General features: G+C 31.2%; 6 protein-coding genes across 14 annotated transcripts; 2 read left to right on the plus strand and 4 right to left on the minus strand.

The window, feature by feature from the left end:
* Positions 1 to 132: 132 nt before the first annotated feature.
* LOC122398561 (protein SDA1 homolog) lies at positions 133 to 5,385 on the minus strand. Of its 3 annotated transcripts, none has more exons than XM_043398553.1 (10): positions 5,188 to 5,385; positions 4,728 to 4,822; positions 4,558 to 4,662; positions 2,740 to 2,838; positions 2,142 to 2,657; positions 1,828 to 2,062; positions 1,615 to 1,750; positions 1,226 to 1,544; positions 507 to 1,130; positions 133 to 428 (listed from the first exon to the last, which is right to left on the minus strand). In XM_043398553.1, exons 2-10 carry the CDS (start codon positions 4,812 to 4,814, stop codon positions 228 to 230), a joined length of 2,322 nt encoding a protein of 773 aa, XP_043254488.1. In that variant the 5' UTR covers positions 4,815 to 4,822; positions 5,188 to 5,385; the 3' UTR covers positions 133 to 227. The 3 variants fall into 3 exon arrangements, with proteins under 3 accessions (XP_043254488.1, XP_043254490.1, XP_043254489.1); XM_043398555.1 differs by lacking the exon at positions 5,188 to 5,385 and adding an exon at positions 5,016 to 5,133; XM_043398554.1 differs by lacking the exon at positions 5,188 to 5,385 and adding an exon at positions 4,923 to 4,998.
* On the minus strand, positions 3,016 to 4,748 carry LOC122398563 (origin recognition complex subunit 5). Its single transcript, XM_043398562.1, has 3 exons — positions 4,728 to 4,748; positions 4,558 to 4,662; positions 3,016 to 4,452 (listed from the first exon to the last, which is right to left on the minus strand). The coding sequence occupies exon 3, from the start codon at positions 4,341 to 4,343 to the stop codon at positions 3,042 to 3,044; it is 1,302 nt and encodes a 433-aa protein (XP_043254497.1). The 5' UTR covers positions 4,344 to 4,452; positions 4,558 to 4,662; positions 4,728 to 4,748; the 3' UTR covers positions 3,016 to 3,041.
* LOC122398564 lies at positions 5,275 to 8,747 on the plus strand. The gene is made up of 7 exons (XM_043398563.1): positions 5,275 to 5,318; positions 5,542 to 5,726; positions 5,847 to 6,105; positions 6,189 to 6,986; positions 7,545 to 7,699; positions 8,280 to 8,406; positions 8,616 to 8,747. Exons 2-4 carry the CDS (start codon positions 5,568 to 5,570, stop codon positions 6,977 to 6,979), a joined length of 1,209 nt encoding a protein of 402 aa, XP_043254498.1. The 5' UTR covers positions 5,275 to 5,318; positions 5,542 to 5,567; the 3' UTR covers positions 6,980 to 6,986; positions 7,545 to 7,699; positions 8,280 to 8,406; positions 8,616 to 8,747.
* Positions 7,368 to 11,053, minus strand: LOC122398562 (amidophosphoribosyltransferase-like). Of its 5 annotated transcripts, none has more exons than XM_043398559.1 (8): positions 10,495 to 10,633; positions 9,559 to 9,766; positions 9,189 to 9,496; positions 8,863 to 9,112; positions 8,484 to 8,717; positions 8,272 to 8,399; positions 7,934 to 8,155; positions 7,368 to 7,840 (listed from the first exon to the last, which is right to left on the minus strand). In XM_043398559.1, exons 2-8 carry the CDS (start codon positions 9,758 to 9,760, stop codon positions 7,568 to 7,570), a joined length of 1,617 nt encoding a protein of 538 aa, XP_043254494.1. In that variant the 5' UTR covers positions 9,761 to 9,766; positions 10,495 to 10,633; the 3' UTR covers positions 7,368 to 7,567. The 5 variants fall into 5 exon arrangements, with proteins under 5 accessions (XP_043254494.1, XP_043254496.1, XP_043254493.1 ...); XM_043398561.1 differs by having other exon boundaries at positions 7,369 to 7,840; positions 9,189 to 9,481; XM_043398558.1 differs by lacking the exon at positions 10,495 to 10,633 and adding an exon at positions 10,695 to 11,053 and having other exon boundaries at positions 7,370 to 7,840; positions 8,484 to 8,720.
* Positions 11,054 to 12,282: 1,229 nt separating this feature from the next.
* On the plus strand, positions 12,283 to 15,221 carry LOC122398570 (multifunctional protein ADE2). The gene is made up of 6 exons (XM_043398573.1): positions 12,283 to 12,421; positions 13,471 to 13,794; positions 13,864 to 14,207; positions 14,277 to 14,552; positions 14,700 to 14,844; positions 14,922 to 15,221. Exons 1-6 carry the CDS (start codon positions 12,415 to 12,417, stop codon positions 15,086 to 15,088), a joined length of 1,263 nt encoding a protein of 420 aa, XP_043254508.1. The 5' UTR covers positions 12,283 to 12,414; the 3' UTR covers positions 15,089 to 15,221.
* Positions 15,222 to 15,316: 95 nt separating this feature from the next.
* Positions 15,317 to 17,512, minus strand: LOC122398568 (xaa-Pro aminopeptidase 3-like). Of its 3 annotated transcripts, none has more exons than XM_043398571.1 (5): positions 17,293 to 17,507; positions 16,234 to 17,175; positions 15,790 to 16,152; positions 15,528 to 15,724; positions 15,317 to 15,457 (listed from the first exon to the last, which is right to left on the minus strand). In XM_043398571.1, exons 1-4 carry the CDS (start codon positions 17,339 to 17,341, stop codon positions 15,558 to 15,560), a joined length of 1,521 nt encoding a protein of 506 aa, XP_043254506.1. In that variant the 5' UTR covers positions 17,342 to 17,507; the 3' UTR covers positions 15,317 to 15,457; positions 15,528 to 15,557. The 3 variants fall into 3 exon arrangements, with proteins under 3 accessions (XP_043254506.1, XP_043254505.1, XP_043254507.1); XM_043398570.1 differs by having other exon boundaries at positions 15,332 to 15,457; positions 15,540 to 15,724; XM_043398572.1 differs by lacking the exon at positions 15,317 to 15,457 and having other exon boundaries at positions 15,629 to 15,724; positions 15,884 to 16,152; positions 17,293 to 17,512.
* Between the last annotated feature and the right edge of the window lie 111 nt (positions 17,513 to 17,623).

A 17,623-nucleotide genomic window follows, 5' to 3' on the forward strand; every position in this document is an offset into this window, starting at 1 on the left:
CTCGTAAGAGGTTAAAGGTACAGAAATATCTTGTCTAAAATTATTGTATTATATTTTATTATAATTTATTATAATTTATTATAACAAAATCAACATGTATGTTAATAACATAAAATATTACAATTAGGTTATACACATAATTTTATATTCAGTCATCTATATACATGAACATACTAGCTCACATATAAAATACTTAGATGTGTATGCACAAGCTTATGAATCTGCAGTTATTTCATTCTTTTTTGCTTCAATAAATGATTTCTCAAAGCAATCTGTTTGTCTTTAAAAGAACGTTTCACTTTTGCTCTTATTTTGTGTTTCAACATTTGAAAAGCTTTTGTCTTTCTCTTTTCGCGATTTGTTTTACTACAGTGTGGATTTTGGCGACCATCTTTGTAACCAAACTTTTCTCTTGTTTCTTGACCTCTCTGAAAGAAACCACAAAAAATAAATCACAAAAAATGTAGGAGGGACATTTTGAGTTATGCGATAAAACTGAAACAAACCTTTACAGATTCGATACGAGCTTGTTTGTCATGTTTTCGTTTCTTATAAATATTTTCAATATCCGTCAATTTAACAAAATCTCCACGTTCGCCATCATTCGAATGAGCTCTCTTTAAGCTGCGCTTGGCATACGTTACTTGTTGCTTTGCTAGTGCCATATCTATTTTCACGAAGTCATCGTCGGTCAATAACCGTTCGGTAGAAATTACAGATGCCTTTCCTTTTTTTTCTGCTTCTCCTATCTGACTTTTTTCAATTTTAGAGTCTTCTTGTTTCTTAACTTTTAGCTTTTTTCGTTCAATTCTTTTCATCGCATTATGCTTGCTCTTTTGTTTTTTATTTTGTACACTGTTAACGACGATTCTTACATCTGCGATCTCTTTCTTTAACTCATTACTTTCATTCACTCTATCATCTTTGTGTTTTTCATTGTCGCTATTATCTTTTGTGTTAGATTCAATGTTGCATGCTGAAGTTTCATTATCATCATTTTTAGTATTTGTAAGAGAGTTTTCATCATTATCATTATCATCGTCGTCATCGTTATAATCATAATCATCATCATCATCAATGCTCTCATCATTGCTACTGTGACTTACATCAATCCACTCATTGTCACTACTCTGTAATCAAGATTTTAAGATTACAGTCCTTTTTACAAAACTAATCGCAAACATAAATTAATTATACATCATTCCACAATATCTTTATTACTTACATCATTTTCAGAATAAATTGCAGAAGATTCAGCCTTGTCTACTTTATTATCAAGCAAAATTTCAGCTCCCGGAACAAAATCATTAGCAGATACTTGACCATACTTTGGGACTTCTAAAGTAACAGTTGCTTCTGTAGGCCGTCCCCTGTCCTTTTTATGTAAAAACTCTGGTATTGTGCTTCTAAATAAACCGATTAAAGAACGTGCAGCCATCATTACGCTACGTTCTCGGTAATGCTTGTATCGTGCTAAATCTTGTAATAAATCTGCACTCATAACTAAAGGACACCGTACACATATTTCTCGAATGGCATTCAAGCTGCAATCAATTTATAAAAAATAAACAACGCTACTCTAGAAACATAAATCAACTGCTAATTTATACATACCCAATGGCCATAACATCAGCAGAATTTCGTTCAGTAACAAAATTATTTGCCAGGGTTTTCAAAACAGGTTCCAACACATCAGGAGGTACAAGTTCGTGACAGGATTGAGCAACAAATTGCAAAAGTTTCGTTACCTCTAAAATCATTAGGGATAACCAGTCATTAGATTTTATATAGGTGTAATGATAATTCTTTGATAATAAAAGTATTTACCTCTTTGATGCGGTTGCAAAAATCTTTGAAGGTATGGATAAAAATTTAGTAGAAATAAATTATGCAAACCAATAAGCCTAGAAATTACATCTAAAGTTATCAGTTTAATTTCAAATCTATCGTTATTTTTTTCCAACTGTTTAAATAGTTTCTCTGCAAAACCTTGTGGATCGTGAATTAAATGCAATGCTGAGAAATTAAATCCTGGTGCTTTTGTAGCTTTCTTTTTGGACTTCTAAAATAGAGAAAAATTAAATATGCAGTAGAAGAAAATTATAATATTGACTACAGTGTGTTGATCGTCATTGACTTACCGCTAACACCTGCTTTGCTTTTGCTAATTGTTTCTCACGTTTCTTTGTTTTCTTATTTACTTTATTAGACATAATAATTTCTTTAATATTCGGTTCGCTATCGCTGTCGCTATCGTCACTTTTTTGATCTTCTATACTCGACCCCAAAAAAAACTTTAAACAAGCGACCATGACTTTTGTAGTTTTAGCAAAACATCCAGTTGCCAACACATTTACAGTTTTTGCATCATTCCAGATGTTTTTATTGTACAATTCAATCATAATATCAGCAGACATTTTTGCTGCTCTAATGTTAGAATCTTTCAACATTGAAAACATAAAGTTTTGCAAAGTTGTATTAAGCTTTGTATTTTTTTGTTTAGCATTAACATTTTTAATATCAGCAATAATATGTGTTTCAAGAAATTGTCTCAGATTTTTATCTTGGCATCTTAGAAGTTGGAAAAATAAATTAAGAAGCACAGTGGGTTCCAAAAGAGATTTGTTACGCAGTTGAATTAGAGCTTTGCAGAATGTCTACAAAAAAGTACTAATTAGTATAATTAATTCAGAAATTATTAACTAGATCTGATAATAGCTTATTTTATTGCACACTTACTAATCGCATTTCATTGTCAAGTACTGTATTGTATGTTTGCAGTACATCAATGATTTCCTGAGGAAATGATTCTAAAGTATTTGGGTAACAATGAGCCACCTGCATTAAAACAATGAAATTATGTTATAATCGATATGTAATAATCTGTATCTAATTTTGTATGTACATATATATTGTTATAAAGTATTTTGTCCATACAAAAACAAAATTTATTTAGAAATTGTAACTCTTTATTCGTTAAAAATCGAGAAATACATACAAACGACAATATATAATAGTGTTTTATCAAAAGTACACATTCTTTAATGCATATCATATATATAGTTCTGAATAGAAAATCCAACAGTCTTAGCTATAACGAGAATGAAATCGTAGGATACGCAACACTTAAGCTTAGGTTCATCTAAATTATAATTTCCCACAACAGTTAATAAACCAAGTTGACACATAGATGGTATCTGTGTAAGTAAATTGGCATTTATATCGACTTTTTCATCAAGAATAGCGCAAAAAATAGCAAGCATTCTAGATACTGGAAAATTATAAGGGCCACATTGTGTACTTAATTTTGCTGTTTTCTTTTTACTACTAGCTCTTATTTTTTTCTTCATCTTTTCTTTCACAAACAAATGTTTGTCTTCTTTTGCAGGATTATACGAGGCAAGATATGAAGCAATTAATATATACTTTGCATAATATGGTAATTCAAAACTTAATGCTAATTTTGTTGTTGATTCAATCTCTTTAGAGAATTGATTATTTTTCACAAAATCGTCAGACGAAACTCGCAGATAAATAACTTCTAAGTTTGCCTTAAAAACAGCAGAAATGTTTCTCCATAGTATGGTAGAGTCAACCTTATTAGATTTATCAGTTTCAATAGGTTGTATGTATTTAGAAAAATTTATCTTGGCCATGTAACGAAGTTCATTAAGATCTCTACAGAATCGAAAGAATACAGAGAGAAATAAATTTAAATAATTTTTGTAAAACAATTCCTCATAATCGCATGGTTTGAATGAAAGCAATATTTCAGCAAATTCATTTCGCATGTATTGCGGAAAATGAATTTTAATCGGTTCGTATATACCGATTTTTGCATGAAACTTTTCCCATACTATACCACTTATAAATATTACACAGACATTAACATTTGATAGCTCCTTCAATCTTGAGAATGCAGGTAGTAAACTAGCATTCATATCTCTTAGTTTTTCACATTTATCGAACACTATTACAATCGGCCGTCTGTCCATTAATGAAACCTCTTTAAGATTAATTATAAAGTCTATAATATTGTCACATTTGTGTTGCAATTTGGAATTAATCTTAGAATTAGTCACATTCAAAGATAGATCGTTCAAGATATAATCAAATATGTGTTTGCTATTTGCATGTTCAATACAATTAATTATAGTAACATTGTATTTCAAATAGGAAAGCATAGTTTCCACTATTAAAGACTTTCCAGTAGCTATATGGCCATAAACAAATATGCTGTAAGGCATCGGTTCATCCGAGTAACCAATCAATGAATAAAGTTTATTTATAACACTTTTTCTGCATATAATCTTTTCTTCTATAGATTCCAAATATTCTTCCATGATTACTATTCTTAAAAACTCCTCAATGATATAATAACCAATTGTAATAATATTACAATATAGAAACTGTTTCCTGAAATTTTTTTTTCCTATATTTTCTTTACCATACCTGGAAGAGAAATAACTCTTCTAACATACTGAAGTTTTATAATACTAGGATTATATTAAGGATATGAATTAATAAGAGTTATAAATTCACTATCAAAATGCTTACCTGTGCTAAAAAGGTGATTATTTCATCAAGACTCTTGTTAAATTTATTTGGTGTTAAACAAAACACTTCCAAAGTAGACTTATAATGCTGCTGCTGTTGAAGAAACTATAAGAATACATGTGTGTAAGTCGTTTTATAATTTGTACATAGTATTATATTAAAAAACTTACTTCTTCTTTGTAAGACTCTGGGTCACGTTTAATAAGATTCTGCAATTGTGGAAGATTTTCCGGTAATTGATTATTATGTCTCACCATTTTTTAACCTATACAACACAGAAAATTGTTTCATTCACAGTATAAAAGAAAAATATATTTATTTAATAAACCTAATTGCAATTTAATTCGAACTTATTGAATATAAACCTTCAGGAAATTCATTCAACAGATCAAATGCTTAACATTGTTGTTTCTTATTTATTTGTTGAAACCTAATAAAATTATTGTATATCCTCTTACCGAGCACGTGGATGATACAATTTGATGAACTTAATTAATAATGAATAAATTGTTAAATACAAAATTAATTGTAAGTAATTGTTATTTTAATACATATTATTTAATTAATAGTTATTTCGTAAGAACGCAAGAAAGATAATATCTGCATTAAATATGCATATACGTTACGTACCATTCGAAATATCTAGTAATGTCACTACATATATGTTACTGCAATGTGGGAATTCTGTATAACAGTTCCGAAGGTAACAAATATTTATGAATTTTGGAATATTTTTCTCGAAAGTGCGTAGGATTTCGGGGGTACGTCTATTGACCAAAAATGATTGTAATTGACCCTCGCAACCGAAAATAATTTTTCCAGAATGATTCCAAAATTTTCACCAACGTAACAAATATATGCAACCCATTACCAATACCCTGGGATACGTAGGAGGAAATGTTTACTGTCCCAACCTTAAATAAACGATTACGATAAGTATATGTTATGTATGTAAGTACGTATTACACGATGAATGATTTCCAGTGAAAGATTAACAAGTGACGATCGATATGGGATCCGATAATGAGTTACCCGAAGACGAGGAAGAGATTTTTGTATACGTAGAATTCGAGGGACCTCTCGATGGTAATGTATTTAGTCAAGAACAATTACAGTTGGATATGATCGGTATAGACACAGAACATCCGATAATGCAAATTAACGGAAAGGTAACTATAAACTTATTGCGGTTAACGAAAGTATTCGAATGTTTAGATTTATGATTTTGTGTACATCGAACAATACGACGTAAAATTATTCTGATATTAAACGAGTGTTTATAATTTTAGTTCTACGAAGGTACTTATGAAGACGTTAATGGTACATACATGTTCTTTACAAAAAATGACACTTCTGTGGTGGATGACCCTGTCTTTGATGTTGCTCCTGATTTAAAATATTTTGCTAAAAGTAAAAAGTTTCTAAAGATGCAAAGAGTTTTCATGAAACCTAGAACTGAAGTTCTTGGCGATTCTGAGCATTGCAAATGCATTCCAAATTTGGATACACTTAAACAGGCTGGAGTACCGCATCGATATCAAACAGAAGGTATAATTTACTATTAACTGTACTTGGTAAGATTATATTTCTTGTAAGGGTTATTTAAAACCATAATAAACTTTATTTTATAGCTCTTTCTTTTTGGAAGACTATGCGCAACAATAGATTGAAAGCATTGAATTTATACTTAGAAAAACAACGAATTAGGCAACAAAAAAAATCACAAGGTATTATGTTAGAGTCTGATTCCGATGAAGATAACCCTTTTGCCATATATAGACATAAAGAAGAATTTGGCAGTACGAATGTATCTGAGGATATTTGTGGTAGATTAGAAGATGAGCAAAATTACTCTGACAGCAAACTTTATTCTAAATTTAAGTTCCCTAAAGAAATTGCCAGTGAAAATGCAGATGTGGCTGAAGAAATTTCTGAGGATAATCTCAAGGAACTTAAGAACTTAATAGAAGCCCAATCCTCGGTCTCAAAAGATCATGGTTCTTGCCGAGTTAAATCTATAAAGACATATAAAACCAAGACATCTCAAAAGAAGAACATTAGTAAAGTTCATAATGCGCAGAGAATAAAAAACAGAAACACACGAATTTTATCAAAAGATAAAACTTCATTACTTGATAATAAACATAAAGAATCATTAAATATTGAAAAGAAATCAGAAGAATTGAATAAATACAGTGTTACTGAAAGTGTAAATACATTGGATATTACCGAAGGTGAAAATGAAATGTTAAATGAGGAGCATATAGCTGCATTGATTGAAAGGTCAAAAATGGAAGCTAATCAAATAGATTCAACTAATAGCAAAACTATAAAACAACTGAAACGAGAAGCAAAAATGAAAGAGATTTTAGAAAAGTTGAAGGCAATTGCAGAAGAAAATACAAACACAGCAGTGAATTGATATAAATGTGTGTATTACTTTTACTTTTCAACAATTGTTTTATTTTGCTAATATCCTATTTCTCAATAATTTTAGTATCTCTTTAGTTTTTATAACAAAAGTTTTAAATATAAAACAGTATCTATTTCGTGCTAAAAGTTGCCTAGTCTTTCTCCAACTAAACTCTCCAATGGACATTGGGACACTAAATATACAGTTTTTTTTTTTATTTTAGAACAGGAACATAAGACGTTAATATTTTTAGTAATATTTATTTACTTCGTTGTTTATATTTTTTAATAAAATTTTCTTATTACATTATACTTATCAATTAATATATGTAAAGTGAAAAATTTCTGTTTCTTTTATTTGAAAATCTCACAGACAATACTTTTTAACAAATCTGTATCAACTATTTAAGTTATTTGTCGAAATACTGAATTATTTTTGATATTATATGCTGAGCTGACATGTACAACAAAATTTTAAATTACATTAAATTAGATCTTGTTATGTGGCTTTGGTTGTGATATGATAATAGATAATGTTGATAGTACATAGTTTAATAATGTATCACTGTCTATAGATTTGTAAGTACAGTTCATTATTTCACCAATCCAAATCACCAGGAAGTTCATCGGGATAATCTCCGGTTAAACAAGCAGTACAGTGACCAATGTAACTGCTTTCTCGATTATCCATACCAAATCTTACAGCTTTAATAAGTCCATCCACTGAGAGGTATGTTAAACTGTTAGCTCCAACATGTTTTGCTAGTTTTATATTATCTAATTTATTTGCAATTAGTTCTTCCCTTGTTGGTATGTTTATTCCCATGTAGCACGGATATTTTAATGGAGGAGAAGCTATTCTAATATGAACCTACGAAAATTCATGTAGATGTAATTTATTTTTCATATGTTCCTGGATAATATGTAAAATACGAAATTAAAAATGGTTGAAAAAGATACTTGCTTCTTTTGCTCCTGCATCACGAAGTAATTTAATAATAGGCCCAATAGTATTTCCTCTAACAATTGAATCATCAATAAGAATTAACTTTTTTCCTTTTACGTTTTCTGACAAGGCTCCAAATTTTTTTGCTACACCAAGTTGCCTAAGTCGTGTACTAGGTTGAATAAATGTTCTGCCAACGTACCTATTTTTGCACAATACTTCCGCAAAAGGTATTTGAGACTGTAAAAGTAAAAAAATTCTTTTTCAACGCTATTTTTATTCTTTTATAAAATGTGTACAAACCTCAAGTTTATACTTCAGATTAATCGTATAAAGAACAGATTTAACAACTTTACCTGTCTAGCATAGCCATGTGCTGCTGCAGTTCCAGATTCAGGTACTGAACTGACTATATCTGCATCCACTGGACATTCTAAAGCAAGTTCTCGTCCACATTGCATGCGAACAGAATAAACCATTTGTCCTATCAAGTAAGTTTTTGTGCAAGATATATATCACAATTTGTATTATATATATTCTTCTTTCAATATTTACTATTATGGTTTACCTTCAAAAATACTGTCGCTTCGTGCAAAATAAACGTATTCGAAAATACAAAAGGCTTGCGGCTTTTTATCTGGTCTATCAACAATATCTATAGTTTTAATACCCTCACGGGTCAACTCTACTATTTCTCCAGGAAATACTTCGCGCACATATCGTGCTCCAATACTTAAAAATCCACAAGATTCGGATGAAATGACCCAACCTTCGGCTTCGTCGTCATCGTCTGATTCATCTCCTGCTGCATGAAAATATTACATCAAATTGAATAAATTGCAAAGAAACAAGTTATTTATTTTTGTTACGTTATAAAATGTAGTTATACAATTTTAGTATTCTATTATAACATTACTTTATCTATCTTTTACAGTCTGGTTACATACCTAAATTACCAATCGGTACAATTTTTCCAAGGCACAATGGACGATTTCCATAAGGATCTCTAACACCATATATCTTATCCCTCTGCATAATTACTAACGAATACGATAATGGTGCTAACTGCATGAGATGTTTTATACGTGCTGGCCAATCTGGGCCATTAACTTCACCTTCAGGAGGATTCAAGCAAAGAGCTTGTGTTATTAACTCAGAGTCAGAGTAGGTTGATAGGCCAACACCTCGACCTAATACCTAATAAATCACAAAGTATTAATAACAAATTCCAATGGAGCACAACTACACTTGAACTGTACCATACATGAATTACCATTTTTCTTAACGATTCTGTATTCACAAGCTCTCCATTATGAGCAACTGCTAATGCCCCATGTGCAGTATGAACTACAAATGGTTGACAATTGACTTCTTCGCTTGCAGCACTTGTGCTGTATCTAGTATGACCAATTCCAAGATTTCCACAGAGTTTCTTCATATTTTCATCGTTAAAAATGTTATTGATCATTCCCATACCCTTGTGAACATGAAAGGACTTTGAACAAACACCTTCACTGGTAACAATACCAGCACTTTCTTGGCCCCTGTGTTGTAAGGCAACCAAACCTATAAACATGTTGTCTGTCAAAAGTAGTTGGCGATTTAAAAAAGAAATAAGCAATGTTAAATATGTTCTAAATTACCTAAACAAATAACTTGACCAACATCAATTTGAGAAGGCCAATCACCAGCAGCTATGCATCCAAAAACTCCACATTCGTGTGTAAGGCCAGACATTCCTAGATTCTTAGCCTTTCCTTTAACAGGCAACCTTTTACCTCTTTCATTTTCTATAGACATTATTCGACTGCAAGATTCTGCTTGCATGCTGCGAGACATTTCCATTTAAGTCTAAAAACCATGTATGTAAATAATGGTTAATTGAACTGTATATTAAATTATAATTTTATGATAAATATTTTATTTCACTATGTTAAATTATAAATGAGATTATTAACTGTACATTACAGAATTAGTTTTCTCTTGGAATTTAAAAATTAATTTCTTCAACATATATAACATTACACAATCCTTACAAAAGTAAACAATATTACTATTATTCTTATACTGTAAAACATGAACCAGACCCCCTCGAGATTTCTTCTGAATTATCAGTAATGTTCTTGTAAACTATTGACCCCTGCTGAGCTGATAGAACCCATCTTTCAATGTTACTACTGTATTTTTTCTATATACTTGCTTAATCAGCATTTCGCAACTGATTTCGTCATTGTACCACATTGACATCAGTGTTCATGAAAAACATTTATACTTATAAACTACTCTTACAGACAGATATAATATTATAGGTCTTGCTCTAATGAAAAAACTTATACTTTATACAATTAAAGAGCTCTAATAAAATACGCAAGTGCGTATTTATAATGCAGGTTGAAATAAGTTTGTTTGAAGGAAATAAATTACATAAAAAAATGTAGATAATTTGGTAAAGGATTTAATTTTTGTTCGATAATATTGTTATCGTGATAATTTTACTAATTTATTCAAGGTTCAATCGATTATTGTAACATAAGCTTGTGTTGTGTTAGAATCATAATTTTATTAGAGACTGTACTCACTTGTTGAATGAAATTCTTGGCGGCCTTGTACCAAATATAAAAAGTAAGTTACATCTATAATTCTTTTAAGCTTTATTTCGCATGAATAAACATTCTTCGTAACGTTTTTGTAAGAATGTATGCTTTATAGGGCTCGATGATTATTTCGGACGGCATTCTCATTTAAGTATACGAGTTTAAAGCATATGTGCCATACATACCACGCGCGTCAAACGTTTGAATGTAGTGTTGTTCTGCTGTCAGCTTGAAAGAGATCGGCTGCGGATCATCCGCATGAAATATGCCTCTTGACTGGCTTCCGTAGCACAAATGAATGTGTTAACCAATGGAAACCTGCTTTTGACTGGAGGGGTTCGCTCATTTAGTTATTATCTTATTTTTAAATTCTTTAATTCCTTACTTATATCAATTAGAAAAGCAAGTATAATTCGCCAAACTTTCATAAAAACTATTTAATCATGTGACTACGGATATAATAATAAACTTATTTAAACAACTATTATTTTACGTTCGATCATTAATATATTTTCTTATTCGCATCGAAAAAGTTGTCGTAGTTTATATCTTCTGTAAACACATTATGCATCAATTTAAAATTATATAACGATAACAATATTAGTAATTATTTAGAAAAGGGGGGTCTCACCGATTTCGATAATTTTTGAATAGGTTGTAGAAATCAACATTTTGAACAACTTTTTCCTATACATCGGCCTTAGTTTCCGAGATATTTCTTCAAAAAGATCGCTGCTATTATAATGAATTCTATCTACACGTATGTGTCTGTGGCAGCGTGTGTGTAAGCGTTAAATCGCCAATTGTTTATTGTTTCTATAGATACATCAATGCAGAACTAGATTTGGCTTGACACATTATACATTATTTGTCGTTGATTGTCATGCCGATTAATACAAACAAGAGAAAAAAATCAACACGTACATATAAACAGAATTCATTGTAGCAGCAGCAATCTTTTTGAAGAAAAATCTCGAAAACTAAGACCGAGCGGCGGTTATATGTATAGGAAAAAGTTGTTCAAAATATTGATTTCTACAACATATTAAAAAATCATCGAAATCGGTGAGATAAATTACTTCCCTCCTTTTTCTAAATAATAACCAAAATATTATTTATGGAATCGTTTTTCTCTGTTATTTATTTTATACAATTCACACGAGAATCAATAGAGGCCTTTATGGTTTTTGAATAGTTTTTGTTTATATGATACGCGCGATCTACATTATTTACCAGTTCACCCGTGTTAAGATATTATAAATTTACGCCAATCGAACGAAGCAGAATTTTAGAAGTGGGGGTCGTCAACTATTCAACAATAAGTCAGAGATGCCAGAAGTGCACCGAAAGCACTCTTTCACACTATGCTAGGATCACGCGTACGTGAGCTCGTAAAGTTTCGGAAAGTTGACAAAGACAAACTGACGCATGCCCTCTTTCTCGATTATCCGAAGCTGCCCGAAGTAATTTCGGACCACTTCGTGGGAGTCGAGAGAGAAAGGCTCACATTTGCCTTGCTCTGAAAAATTTTGTAAAATTTATTTTACGGAAATACACGTTCTAAGACCCCCTGATCATATTTTAATTATTGAAAAAAAAGAAATTCTTTTTATTATTCCTATGTATAAGCGTACATACGTATATTATTAATATCGGCTCCAGAGCAAGAAGGCAAATGTGAGCCTTTCTCTCTCGACTCCCACGAGGCGGTCCGAAATTACTTCGGGCAGCTTCGGAGAATCGAGAAAGAGGGCATGCGTCAGTTTGCCTTTGTCGACTTTCCGAAACTCCACGAGCTCACATACGCGTGATCTGGCATGTGTGAGTGGTGCACCCGGTGCCGATCTGGCATCTCTGAAATAAGTGAGAAACCGACATTCGTGAAGGAAACGGATAAGAGGAAACATGACCGGTAAGTAACAATTTAATACGGATGCTTTAATTATAAATAAAAATGTTAGTTGTTGTTTCTATGTGTAATATGCTTTATAAATCTGAGCATATTATTTTAATTTTTAAATATTTGATTCCCGTTTCGAGATAGAAATTCTTCATCTACTCAGACAATTAGGAAAATTGTTATATATTTGGCTTAAAGCAGCGATTCTTAATTTTTTATTTACCACGGGCCCCTTTAAATAATTTTTTATTATCACAGACCCCCAAAATTTAACATGAGATTTAAGTCCATCGCGTGCATCACATATGTATATATATATATATATATATTTAAAGTACTGTTTATAAACAATTTTTAAATTTAGAGGAAGGATATTTATTATGAATAAATAAGTACCGTCACAGCGTTAAACACGGAACCATTCCAAACAAATATCGCATGCTTTTCTCTCAGTGACTTATCTGTGTGTATGTGAAAACTGCGACCCACCGTGGGTCCGGAGACCATAGGTTAAGAATCGCGGCCTTAAGACATGTATTAAAACAACAAAATAAAATGATATCGTTGATTTATAATTAACTCAACGTAATGTGTGTTTCGCAATGTACCGACACGATACTTATATTGGAAAGATTCATATTATTGTATAAAAGTATTTATTGAAAGGACTGTACAATGGGACCTATGCATTATCAAAAACAAAGTATAGATGATAGTATTATTATCATTCGAAAGAAAATTAAAACATAATTTTCTGTCTAAAGAACTAAATATTTCAGCGAAATATTGATTGATTAATAAAAATATTTTTTGTATATAAAATTTCTAAATCTATATTTTGTTTTAGTTGTTTAAATTACGATTTAAGCGAATAGTCACTTTATGCGATTAACAGGAATTAATAGGTAATTAAACGATCGCGTTAAAATGTTATTTCGAGTTATCATTAATATTTATACAAAAATCAAAACGAAATATTATTAATTTAAAAGATGTATCTAAGGTAATACTTTCTTAATGATTTATTTAATTGTTTTATAAACAATTTTTCGTCTGTATAGAATACAAATGTGGAAAATTGATTATTGAAGGGAAGACTAAAAAAGTCTATGAACTTACTGATAATCCTACATTATGTCTCTTACAAAGTAAAGATCGCATTACTGCTGGAGATGGTGTAAAATCTCATGAGTTAGAAGGCAAAGCTGCAATTAGTACAGCTACTACAGCTAAAGTGTTTCAATTATTAAACGAGGCTGGACTGAAAACTGCCTTTGTTAAAGTAGTAAGCGACACTACTTTCATTGCCAGAAAATGTCAAATGGTTCCAATTGAATGGATTACTAGAAGATTAGCTACTGGTAGTTTTCTACGTAGACATTCAGGTATAAAAACTCAATAGATATCCTCTAACTTGTGGAATTTTGTATGTATATATTCATATGGTTTTGTAGGAGTTCCTGAAGGATATAGGTTTAATCCACCATTACAGGAAACATTCTTTAAAGATGATAAAAATCATGATCCTCAATGGTCAGAGGAACAAATTATTTCTGCTGGTTTCAAGTTGTATGGAATTACAATAGGAAAAGATGAATATGATATTATGAAATATACCACCCTTGTTGTTTTTGAAATTTTGGAAAGAGCATGGGCAACCAGAGACTGTGCTCTTATAGATGTGAAGATAGAATTTGGTTTAGACACAAATGGTGAAATTATGGTAGCAGATATAATTGATAGTGATTCTTGGCGACTTTGGCCATCTGGTGATAAAAGGCTGATGAAAGACAAACAAGTACTTGATACAATTATTTTATTTACTATGATTTAATTTCGTATTTTAGCATTACATTTTTTATACCAGGTATATAGAAATTTAAGTACGGTAACTCAAAAAGACTTGGATGTTGTAAAACATAATTTTAAATGGGTGGCAGATCAATTAGACCATCTCATTCTACCACATAGTAGTCTTGTTGTTATCTTAATGGGTTCACCATCTGATATTGAGCATTGTAAAACAATAGCAAAATATGCTAAGTCTTTAGGTTTAAGTGTACAACTTCGAGTAAGCAGTGCTCACAAAGGTACTCGGGAAACATTGCGTATTCTTGCAGAGTATGAAGGTAGCTGTGAAAAGGTATGTTTATTTTTGATTATCTTTTTGTTATAATATCAGTATTTTCTTATTAAGAAATGTTTCATATTTCACATACTCGATAAAAATGTAAGAGTTACTTTATAGAAAAACTGAATTCTCAATTCTTACAAGTTTTGTCTGTTACAGGTAGTACTAATAGCTGTTGCAGGGAGAAGTAACGGATTGGGTCCAGTACTGTCTGGAAATACGCCTTTGCCTGTTATTAATTGTCCACCTTGCAAACCAGAAAACATTTCACAAGATTTATGGTCATCGATTAATGTACCTTCAGGTGAATTACAAAGTATATTTGTTTGTAATTGTAACCTGTGCTAAAAGTATACTATTAAGTATATTCTATTCTCGTAGGAATTGGATGCACTACAGTCATTTATCCTGAAAGTGCAGCACTCGCAGCAGCTCAGATTCATGCACTGCATGATCATCTCGTTTGGGCACGTCTGCGGGTAAAGCACTTAACCAATTTTATCGATTTAAAGCAAGCCGATATGAAATTAAAAAATGCTGTTATGTGAGAAATGTTCCATTGATAAATATTTTTATATATATAATAATAACTATTTTATATCCGAATATAGTGTTACTATTAAATCAGAAGTGAAGGTATAACAAATGCTTTTTAATCTGATATTCTTGCAGCGGACGTAATAACTTTTTGCTTTTTTTTATTAATAGTATATTCCTTTACAATGGTATAAAATGTTCAAATTTGAGCAGTGATCCGTAAGCGATATGTCGAAATAGTTCCTTTACTGTATCTCCTAGTTATTTTTTATGAATTGCAAGTACATAATATTCTCTTATTTCATTTTAAACAAATTTTTAAATAACGAGAATCTATATAATTTTGTTCATAATCGGTTTTAACGTATTTCTTGTTTCATCTGAAATAAAATAAAATGATTAATTCATTATCTACATCAGTGTATCGTAAAATTAGAAGAATTAACTGACATAAACATTTACATAGTATTTTTATTGTTATTATTGATTTTGATTCGCTAAAGTTTCTATTTCAACAATTCCTTTTGGACAACTTTCTGTTAAAATTACCGGTCCGCTTTCCGTTATTAAGACATCATCTTCGATGCGAATACCTAAACCATAAAATTCTGGTAAGGCGAATTGGTTTCTAGGATTTATATATATACCTGAAAATAATAAAATAATTATTCTGAAAGTTACAAATAAAGTGATATTTGTCAATCTATTATACCAGGTTCTACAGTCACAATCATCCCTGGTTGAAGTTTTATGCTTCTGGAGATTTTCCCTGTGTCATGTACATCCATTCCCAAGTAATGACTTACATGATGCGGGCAATAAGAATAAGCTGCAGAAAGTAACTTGTCTCTGTTCAAATGTTTTGGTATTAATCCAATTTCTTGTAATCTTTTGCCTAACAAAGAACACATATCTTGAAATAATTGATCCAAGGAAGGCAATTCTTTTAATGTATTAATTAAAATGTTTTGAACGTCCAGTATGATATCATATAAAATTCTTTGTTCATGTGTAAATGTGCCATTAATCGGCCATGTTCTAGTTACATCCGATGAATAACCATGGTACTCGCAACCTAAAGAAATTTGGAAAGATAAAATTATGCTGAACTTAAAGAAAAAGTCAATTTTTATGTGGATTAGCATATTTGACAAACCTGCATCCATCAAAACCATATCTCCGGTTTGAATAATCTGGTTATTGGTAATATAATGAATGATATTAGCATTTTTACCTCCTGCAACAACTGGTGGATATGCTAAGAATTCAGCACCATTCATGCGGCATTCATAATCCACAGTTGCAAACAGTTGATGCTCGCTCAATCCTGGTTTTGATGTTTTTATTGTTTTAGATATTGCTGCTGAAACAATCTCACAGCTTTTTTTCATTAAGTCAATTTCATATTGCGATTTAATTAATCTAATTTTATGCATTATACTTATTGGAGAAACAAATCTTTGACTATCAGTTACTTTAATTAATTCAAGTAATTTTCTATGCAGGTTTGGTTGTACTGTATCAATATTATCATACCAAATTAAACTCTTTTTGTTTTCATTTATAAATGAAACGAAAAACTGTTCAAACTCTGTTACAGGAAGTGCAAAATCAACATCAAATATTTTTGGTGCATCTTCAACTCCAGTTCTAGGACCATCCCATAATTCAAAATGCTTGTCTTGTTCCCTTACGAACAGCGTGGTTACAAAATTTTCATTCTTTGCTGTAATTACCAAAATACTGTCGGGTTCTTGACAACCAGTGAAATATAAAAAATCTGTGTTTTGGCGGAAAACATACGGTATTTTGTCAGACATGTACACTTTAGAGGATGATGGAATAATCACAACATGTGGTTTGCTGGGACTTGTGCCACTAGCATGTGAAACAATATTTTCCATCAGTTTACTCCTTCTCTTTCTGAACTCACTGAGTGGAATACCTGGTACAACTTCTCCATCTTTCATTAGATGAGGGTGTGTTATCGCTGTTGGTTGTCCACATGTTCGACAAAGAGTAGATGATGACTCTTCGGTTTGTCGATTTAAGTTATTTGTACATTTACCTATAGATTGACGAATGTATGTTCGTTGCCCTAGAATTGCGATTAGTATTAAAGTAATATATAAATTTTAAATTCACATTTGCTACTTTGTACAGTCTGCAAACGTATAACCTATTATTTATAGCTATTCTCAATTTGATTTCTTACCATATTTTCTAATTTGTAATATAACAGAATTTCTTACACTGCTAAACATTCTGATTTACTTAAATGTACCAAGATTTTTCGTTTAAAAAAATTCTAACACATCGATGCTTTTACATATCATACTGTACCACATGGTACCCGTGTAGTGTCATTTATGCAATGTATCCATGAAACGTCTATAGTGTACCGGACGAACATAGCTACCAAAGCTTTGACAGTCACAGACTGTGACTATCTGCTTGAATAATCGGCGATGGGTTTCCTGCGCCGTTTGTTATCCTTCACTGATTACCGCGACTTCGTGACCATAGTTTGAGTTTTTTTTTACGAT

Source organism: Colletes gigas, unplaced genomic scaffold (genome assembly GCF_013123115.1).
Source record: "Colletes gigas isolate AHSC1104 unplaced genomic scaffold, ASM1312311v1 Colletes_gigas_Sc00011, whole genome shotgun sequence".
In the NCBI taxonomy this organism is placed as follows: Eukaryota; Metazoa; Arthropoda; class Insecta; order Hymenoptera; family Colletidae; genus Colletes; species Colletes gigas.

Excerpts from the sequence above, each read along its gene's own strand:
- LOC122398563 (XM_043398562.1), bottom strand. The coding sequence starts at position 4,343 with ATGGAAGAATATTTGGAATCTATAGAAGAAAAGATTATATGCAGAAAA.
- LOC122398561 (XM_043398553.1), bottom strand. The coding sequence starts at position 4,814 with ATGGTGAGACATAATAATCAATTACCGGAAAATCTTCCACAATTGCAG. Across the intron at positions 2,839-4,557 it reads TAATCACCTTTTTAGCACAG|GTGGCTCATTGTTACCCAAA; the intron begins GTAAGCATTTTG and ends GTTTTAATGCAG. Across the intron at positions 429-506 it reads CTCGTATCGAATCTGTAAAG|AGAGGTCAAGAAACAAGAGA; the intron begins GTTTGTTTCAGT and ends GGTTTCTTTCAG.
- LOC122398564 (XM_043398563.1), top strand. The coding sequence starts at position 5,568 with ATGGGATCCGATAATGAGTTACCCGAAGACGAGGAAGAGATTTTTGTA. Across the intron at positions 5,727-5,846 it reads TAATGCAAATTAACGGAAAG|TTCTACGAAGGTACTTATGA; the intron begins GTAACTATAAAC and ends TTATAATTTTAG. Across the intron at positions 6,106-6,188 it reads GCATCGATATCAAACAGAAG|CTCTTTCTTTTTGGAAGACT; the intron begins GTATAATTTACT and ends TTTATTTTATAG.
- LOC122398562 (XM_043398558.1), bottom strand. The coding sequence starts at position 9,760 with ATGGAAATGTCTCGCAGCATGCAAGCAGAATCTTGCAGTCGAATAATG. Across the intron at positions 9,497-9,558 it reads TGGTCAAGTTATTTGTTTAG|ACAACATGTTTATAGGTTTG; the intron begins GTAATTTAGAAC and ends TACTTTTGACAG. Across the intron at positions 9,113-9,188 it reads CAGAATCGTTAAGAAAAATG|GTATTAGGTCGAGGTGTTGG; the intron begins GTAATTCATGTA and ends GTGATTTATTAG.
- LOC122398570 (XM_043398573.1), top strand. Across the intron at positions 13,795-13,863 it reads TTTTCTACGTAGACATTCAG|GAGTTCCTGAAGGATATAGG; the intron begins GTATAAAAACTC and ends ATGGTTTTGTAG. Across the intron at positions 14,845-14,921 it reads ATCGATTAATGTACCTTCAG|GAATTGGATGCACTACAGTC; the intron begins GTGAATTACAAA and ends CTATTCTCGTAG.
- LOC122398568 (XM_043398571.1), bottom strand. The coding sequence starts at position 17,341 with ATGTTTAGCAGTGTAAGAAATTCTGTTATATTACAAATTAGAAAATAT. Across the intron at positions 17,176-17,292 it reads ATTACAAATTAGAAAATATG|GGCAACGAACATACATTCGT; the intron begins GTAAGAAATCAA and ends TCGCAATTCTAG. Across the intron at positions 16,153-16,233 it reads TATGGTTTTGATGGATGCAG|GTTGCGAGTACCATGGTTAT; the intron begins GTTTGTCAAATA and ends AAATTTCTTTAG.